This window comes from Primulina tabacum, chromosome 4 (assembly GCF_025594145.1).
Source record: "Primulina tabacum isolate GXHZ01 chromosome 4, ASM2559414v2, whole genome shotgun sequence".
Taxonomy (NCBI): Eukaryota; Viridiplantae; Streptophyta; class Magnoliopsida; order Lamiales; family Gesneriaceae; genus Primulina; species Primulina tabacum.
Genome location: NC_134553.1, coordinates 12,274,585 through 12,282,733, shown reverse-complemented (window position 1 = coordinate 12,282,733; position 8,149 = coordinate 12,274,585). Strand labels below are relative to the sequence as shown.

General features: G+C 41.8%; 2 protein-coding genes across 2 annotated transcripts; both read right to left on the bottom strand.

The window, feature by feature from the left end:
* Nucleotides 1-4,523: 4,523 nt before the first annotated feature.
* LOC142541837 (uncharacterized) lies at nt 4,524-4,952 on the bottom strand. Its single transcript, XM_075648292.1, has one exon. The coding sequence runs from the start codon at nt 4,950-4,952 to the stop codon at nt 4,524-4,526; it is 429 nt and encodes a 142-aa protein (XP_075504407.1).
* Nucleotides 4,953-7,171: 2,219 nt separating this feature from the next.
* On the bottom strand, nt 7,172-7,768 carry LOC142541836 (uncharacterized). The gene has a single exon (XM_075648290.1). The coding sequence runs from the start codon at nt 7,766-7,768 to the stop codon at nt 7,172-7,174; it is 597 nt and encodes a 198-aa protein (XP_075504405.1).
* Between the last annotated feature and the right edge of the window lie 381 nt (nt 7,769-8,149).

Here is an 8,149-nt window from a genome sequence, read left to right as displayed (position 1 = left end):
TCAAAATGCTCACCTGCATCACACACGCCTAGTGAGTCTAAAGACTCAACACACATGTACCAGTAATAACAAGTACATATAGGTAGCACACAGCAGTGAAAAAAAGCATAATCAACATATATTTCATGAGCTTAAAAACATGAACATAAGTGTGTCGTGTAAAATCGTAACGTGTCAAAATATGTCTCATCGTGTTATCATATCGTATGCTTAACCGTGACCTGTCAAAACATGGTAATAGCATGTATCATTGTATCAGCATATACATGTTAAAATTTTAATTTGAATTCCGTTCATTAGCTGTGACTTTCGTATCATCATGTCATCATGTCAGTCGATGGATCCATCTACGTGTAACCGTGGTACCCGGCGGCGAGGATCATCAGCGACAGCATTACCTGCCCACTGAGTCTGGGCCTTACATGTCATCATGTCATCGTGTCAATCACAACTAAATCTCTTCCTTCAAAAACGTGTCATCATTTTCATCACTTAATTAAAACATGCATATACGTATCTTTTTCCTTAAAACCAAGCATGCATCATAATTATCATAATAGCATAAAAATCCAAAACATGATGCAAAAACATTTAAAATATCATAAATTTGTGATCAGGGCACTGCCATGACCAAAATCTCACCCCGTGTGCAAAATGACCATTTTGCCCATGGAAACCCAAAAATTATCGTTTCACCCCTGGACCTCTAAAATTAACCCGGATCATACCAAACTCCTTAAAATGTCCCAAAACATATTTATAAGCATTCCTAGACGTAAACTCGAGCCCAAATCACAACTTGATCGATTCATTTTAAAACTTGGACCGGGGTCCCGGTTTTAACCCGAATCGACTCAAAACTTAACTAAACTTCTTCCAACTTTATACCACACCTTATAAAGACTAAGAAGGCTCTAAAACCACGATTCCAGCCCCTTAGACCTTCGAACAAGTCCCTGGACAGCGGCTGGAAAATCCAGCAAGCCATCACCCAACCCTAGCCGTGACCCTAGCAAGCTTCTACCGTCCCTTCGCCACAACCGATGAGACCAGCCCCGACTCAGACCCTCATAGACCACTCTAGGACCCCTCTGAACCCACTGGACTCCCGGCCCCAGCCCCAGCAAAGTGCACCTCTCGAACCAAAGAAAACACGCGGCCACGCCTCGCATAAGACGCTATGGCTTCTATCCTAGGAAACCTTCTTCCACTTCGTGACCAGCTGTATTGGGGCTTCCCCTGGACCTCGGTTGGACCCTCATGGACCGCACCTTGGTCTGGTTCAGTACCTTTTCCAGCGGAGTCTACTCTACCTTGCACCATACCTCTCGAAACCCTTATCGCCTAAGAACACAACCTCTCGGCCCTTCCACCTGTAGCCATCTGAAACGTTTTTAATCCCCAAAACAGCAACATGTCACCATATTCAGCCCCTTAACAACAAAAAAAACCGCAGCCCCTTGCACAAGTTCATGAAAAACGTGAGCAACAATTTTAAAGGATGCATGTTCATGACAATATGAAGCCAAAAACGCAACCACAAGTAGGATCTCTGAATTTTTCGACCACACACAGTAATTCCAGCATATAGTGGCGTGTATGAAGATAAAGCGGAAGATACAAACGAACCTTGATTTATGCTCGAAAACTTGAAGAATTTCGCGTCGGGGAGGCGCCAGAGGAGCGGGGATTGAACCTTACTTGAAAGAACAATGGGGGAAAAACTTTGCTGCTGGTTTTCACGTCAATATGGCTGCTGGAGAGTGGGTGGGACGGCTGATATCAGTAGGGTTGGGTTTAGGGTAGCTTAGGGTATTATTTAAATAGTTAAATACAAAATAATGGGCCCTAAATTGGTAATTAAAAGGATTAAAGTAACTGTGAGCCCATTAATCTTAAAAATAAGCACATCAAGTCCAACGCACTCCGAAAAATATTTCGTTTAGGTAGGTTTTTGAAAATATTACCCGAACTCTCAAAAAGTCCCTCGATTCGATAAAATTTACGTACCGTTAAAAATTATGCTCTGACAGGTAAAAATACCCAATAAAGCCCATTTCTTGAAAAAATATCTTTAAAACATCTTTTAATAATTAATAAAAATTAATCATGTAATAAAAATAATTTTTCTGATAATTCGCCGGTCTCCGTTCTTCGTTCGAGTGCGAATGCAGCTTAAAAATCTTTGATGTATGAACCTTTAAAATTTCATGAAATAAACTCTACCATGCATGAATTATGCATAAAATACATAAAAATAATTAAACACATAATTAATGAAATAAACATTCATTTAATTCTTTAAAACAATTTAATAAAATACCAAAGAAATTTAATAACATGCATGCATGTTGTTCACGTGGACTTTCAAATTTTCGGGACGTTACAATCTACCCCCCTTAAATTGAATTTCGTCCCCGAAATTCGCTTATCCTCAATAAACAGAAAGTTTAGACCCCAAATTTTAGAATCCCAATAATCAACGCTCCGCTGCGCTACTCTGATAAAATAAGTGTTAAGCAGTCCTTACGTCTACTCAATCCTATAAATTTGCCTACCAAAATCCTCGTTTGTGAATGGCAACAACTTATGGTGACTTAGTTCTATTTTATTATTACCTCGAATTTGACTTATCTCGCAGTTCCACATACTAGAGATGGATGTCCCAACTTGTGAGAACCGATTTTTTTTCAACCTTTTAATTAATCATGTATAAGGAAATCTTAGAGCATGTGATGTTTTTGTATAGGATCTTCATAGTGGAGAATATTTTATATGAGAATAAATTGGAAATACAAGATCAAGTAATTAAATTAGGCATATCATGTCATGCCCCGAGACTCGGGATTGACACCGGCATTGTTTAACAATCACACAATCGAAACAACAAGCCTTTGTATCACAGTGTAAACCGAAACCATTTTATATAACATAATCTTAAATGAAACAACCATTGTCTTTACAATACCGAAATCTCAAAAACGACAGAGTTAATGCGGAAACGTAAAACTAAATTAGAAGTTCAACTTAATCTAAAATCTTGAAGTCTTGCAATTCACCAGCCCCAAAACTGGTATGATTCCTCCTCCTCGATTTCCTCCTCGGATTTCTCTGGGACAGATTGTAAGGGGGTGAGTATTTTGGGAAATACTCAGCAAGTGGGGTAGTATTGAACACAACATAAAAATTTTATAACATTTTCGAAAATAACATATACATACACCATGCTTTTCATAATCATAACATCATATAATAACATAACGACACTGCGATTTTTCAACTTTTAAAGGTTTACTGACGTCAGTCCCTAAGTTTTAATCCTCTAAGGGGGCGAGGCCATAGGTTCTATCCCACCGTTAAGGGCCATATGTTGGAATTCCACCCATTTTCAGGGAGTCCTCACAGTGCAAAACATAACGTACCAAAATTTCATAAAATCGTACAGACGGGAGACGGTGCTCGAACGAACTTTAAAACAACGAAACATGCAAAAACCAAAAATTTCATATGCATAAAACCGATATTTTTAATTTTACAAACAAGCCCAATTACAGTGTATATTGATGCTAAAAAACGTGGATGCTTGGCTTCGGAATTTAGATCGCTTCTCGCTCCTCATCCGGGCAGCGCTTCGGCTCGACTTTTAGGCTAACTTCGGGATGATTTTTGGGCAGAGCTTTGGCTAGGGGAGCTGCTGAATTTCGAGAATTTCAGCAAGGGGATTTCGAAATTGGTGGTGGTTTGTGGAGTGGGGATGGTGTGGTATTTATAGGAGAGAAGGATGGAGTTAAATTTGGTACCCAAATCCTACCCAAAAATCATATTAAATCTCACAAATTTGGATCTAATATCCCTTGCCAATTTCGAAAATCTTGCTACTTAATTAGTGAGATTTATTCCTTGATCTCATGCTCTTCATTGGTTCGAGATTTAGGTTGCTAGGTGGGAAGGATTTTGAGCAATCTTGGATGATTTAATTCCAAGTACACTAGTATCTATCCACCACAATAATTTGGCAATTAATCTAGGATGATTTTCGAAAATTCCTATCAATAATCATGCTTTAATTCTTTGATCTTGTAGGATATCTCAATCTTGTAAATTATCTTTCCAAATTTTTGAAAATTAGCATGCCGTAGTGTAGGTATCAAAGTCTTGGCCATAAAAATCTTCCAATAATTAGTTCCCCCATGCATATCTTATTCCATACAATAATGAAAATTTTATGCTCAAGTTTCCTTGCAAAATACATCAAAATTTCGGTTCTCACATCCCTCCCTCCTTATGAGAAGTTTCGCCCTCAAAACTTGAGTTGGCTTGGTCACCAAATAGGTAGGGATATTCCTTTCGCATCTTCTCTTCAACTTCCCAAGTTGCTTCTCGCTCTGAGTGGTTGGACCACTGCACTTTGACGTAGGGAATAGTACATCGTCTAAGAACTTGTTCTTTGACATCCACAATTCTGATGGGGACTTCTTCGTATTTCAGTTCTTCCCCCAAGTTTCCTTCACTTATGAGTGGTTTTACTCCAACACGTGACTTGGGTCCGGAATGTACTTCCTTAGCTGGGATACGTGTAACACGCTGTGGATTCTTGACATGCTTGGTGGCAGTGCCAGTCTGCATGCTAGCGTGCCCATTTTTTCCAAGATTTCGAATGGTCCAACATATCGAGGGTTCAGTTTCCCTGCCTTACTGAATCGGACAACACCTCTCATAGGCGAGACTTTCACATAAGCCTTCTCGCCCACGTTGAACTCTACAGGCCTTCTTTTCAGATATGCCCAACTCTTTTGTCGGTCTTGAGCTGCTTTGAGCTTTTCCCGAACGATCTTAAACTTGTCCACGATCATCTGTACTAGCTCGGGTCCCACTACAGCTTTCTCTCCCATTTCATCCCAATAAAGTGGTGATCGACATTTTTTCCCATAAAGAGCTTCGTATGGAGCCATTCCAATGCTGCTGTGATAGCTGTTGTTGTAAGCGAACTCAATTAAGGGTAAATGAGTGCTCCAGTTGCTACTGAATTCAAGAGCGCATGCTCGCAGCATATCTTCTAAGGTTTGGATGGTTATTTTCGTTTGCCCATCGGTTTGAGGATGATAGGCCATACTTAGGGTCACTTTTGTTCCAATGGCCTCTTGAAAGCTCTTCCAAAAGCGCGAGACGAACCTCGGATCTCTATCAGATAAGATGCTTACTGGCACTCCATGCAGCCACACGATGTTGTCCATGTATAATGAAGCCAGCTTGTCAAGATTGTAATTCATGCGGACGGGTAGGAAGTGTGCAGTCTTCGTGAGTCTATCCACGATCACCCATATGCGGTCGTGGCTTTGCCTAGACTTTGGCAATCCTATCACAAAGTCCATGGAAATGTGCTCCCATTTCCACTCGGGAATTTCTAGAGGTTGCAGTAATCTTCCGGGTCGCTGGTGTTCTTCTTTGACCTGCTGACATACCTGACATCTAGAGACGAATTCAGCTACATCTCTTTTCATGCCATTCCACTAGAAATTATTCTTGAGATCCCTGTACATTTTCGTACTGCCTGGATGGACTGAGAATTTTGACTTGTGCGCCTCTGACATTATCTCTTGGCGAAGGTTATCGCTGTCGGCACACACAGTCTTCCTTTCATCCATAAGATTCCATTGTCATCAATCTGATGATCTTGAGACTTCCCTTCTCTGACTTGATCCTTAAGTTTAAGCAGTATCGGGTCTCTATCTTGGTTTAACTTGACGGTTTCCTGCAGACATGGCTGGGCCGAGAGGGAAGCTAGAGTTACCTTGCCTGGGCTCTTCCGACTTAGCGCATCAGCGACTTTGTTTGCTTTACCCGGATGGTAGCTTATGGTCAAGTCATAGTTCTTCAGAAGTTCGATCCATCGCCTTTGCCTCATATTAAGTTCCTTTTGGTTGAACAGGTACTTGAGGTTCTGATGGTCTGTGAAGATTTCACATTTGGCACCATAGAGGTAGTGTCTCCAAATCTTTAAGGCGAAGACAACCGCTGCTAGTTCCAGATCATGAGTAGGGTAGTTCTGCTCGTGCGGTTTTAACTATCTTGATGCGTAGGCGATCACTCTTCCTTCTTGCATTAGTACGCATCCTAGACCGTCCTTAGAGGCATCACTGTAAATAGTGAAATCTTTATTCTCTGCGGGCAGGATTAATACTGGCGTGGATGCGAGTTTCTCTTTTAGTGTCTGGAAACTCTTCTCACAATCCTCATTCCAGATGAATTTAGAATTTTTCTGTGTGAGTTTCGTCAGTGGCACGGCTATCGAGGAGAACCCTTCGACAAACTTCCGGTAGTAACCTGCCAATCCAAGAAATCTTCTGATGTCGATGGCGTTCTTTGGTTTTGGCCAATCTGTAATTGCCTCTACATTTCTTGGATCCACTGACACTCCTTCTTTCGATATCACGTGTCCTAGAAATGACACACTCCTTAGCCAGAATTCACACTTCCTAAACTTGGCATAGAGATTATTCTCTCTTAAAGTTTGCAGAGCAAGGTGAAGGTGCTCTTCATGGCTCGTCTCATCAGGGGAATAGACGAGGATGTCGTCGATGAATACAACCATGAACTGATCCAAGAATGGCTTGAATACTTTGTTCATCAGGTCCATGAATGCTGCCGGTGCGTTAGTCAGACCAAAAGGCATCACTGTGAATTCATAATGTCCATATCTGGTTCAAAAGGCTGTTTTGGGGATATCTTCAGCCCTAACTTTCAACTGGTGGTATCCTGTCCTCAGATCCAGTTTAGAAAAGACGGCGGGTCCTTTAAGCTGATCAAACAAATCGTCTATCCGAGATAGAGGGTATCTGTTTTTGATTGTGATCGATGCACAATCTCATACTTCCGTCTTTCTTCTTCACGAAAAGTACTGGAGCTCTCCATGGGGACACACTCGGTCGAATTTGCCTTTTATCTAGCAATTCTTGGAGTTGTTCTTTTAGCTCCTTGAGTTCAGCTGGTGCCATTCTGTAAGGTGCTTTAGAGATTGGTGCAGCACCGAGAACCAGGTTGATTTTGAACTCCACTTCGCGGTTCGGGACCGTACCTGAGAGTTCTTCTGGAAAAACATCTGGGAACTCTCTCACTATCGGGATGTCCTCCAGTTTCAGCTCGACTTCTTCTTTTATTTCACTGACCACTACTATGTGATGTCTTCTCCGGATTTCAAGGCTCTCCAAGCTTGAGATGCGGAAAGCAGTGATTTCCGTTCCTTGGATCTACCTTGGTACACGACTTCCTCCTGATTCGGAGTGATGAGTTTGATTTTCTTCCCTTTACAATCTACCATTGCATTGTTCTTGGCTAACCAATCCATCCCTAAGATGATGTCGAAATCGACCATGATCAACTGTATCAATTCGGCGCTAAAAGTCTGAGTACTGATACTAATCTTACAATCTCTGTCAATTTCGTGAGTTTCAATGGCCCTACTTGTAGGTGTGGCTATTCGAAAGGGCTCATTTAGTTTCTCGGGCTTACATCCTAACTTCTTAGCAAATCTTTTAGACGTAAAAGAATGTATAGCACCGTAGTCAAATAACACATAAGCAGGCACTTGCTGAATAAATATGGTACCTGACACGACATCGTTCGCGTCGTCTGCTTCCTCTTGCGTTATGGAAAACACCCTGACATTTGGTTTGTTCTCCCGTGGCTTATTGGTATTCACTCCTGAGTTTGACCCGTCTCCTTTACCCGGCCCAGTTGTTCTGTTGGTAGCGTTTGGACATTCTGCCATACGGTGTCCTGGTTTCCCGCATCCAAAGCACAAATCGCTCGCTCTACTGACATTCTCCCAGGTGTCGTAAGTGGCACGTTGGGCAAGGCTTAATAGCTTGGTAGTTTGTGGCAGGCGACGACCCTTTTGATGGTCCACTAGACTGGTTAGGCCTCTTGAAAGTCTGGCCGTTACGTGGGGATTGACTACTCATAGGCCTTTTGTTCTTAAATTCCTTCTCCCTGCGCTAGATATCAGTTTCAGCTCGGATAGCTGCGCCCATCAGGTCGGAAAAATTCGTCGGTTGGTAGACGGCTAGGGCGGATTGGATCCTGCTGTTCAACCCCTTCTTAAAGCGGTGCAATTTCAAAACTTCATCCGCCATGATTGCTGGAGCATATG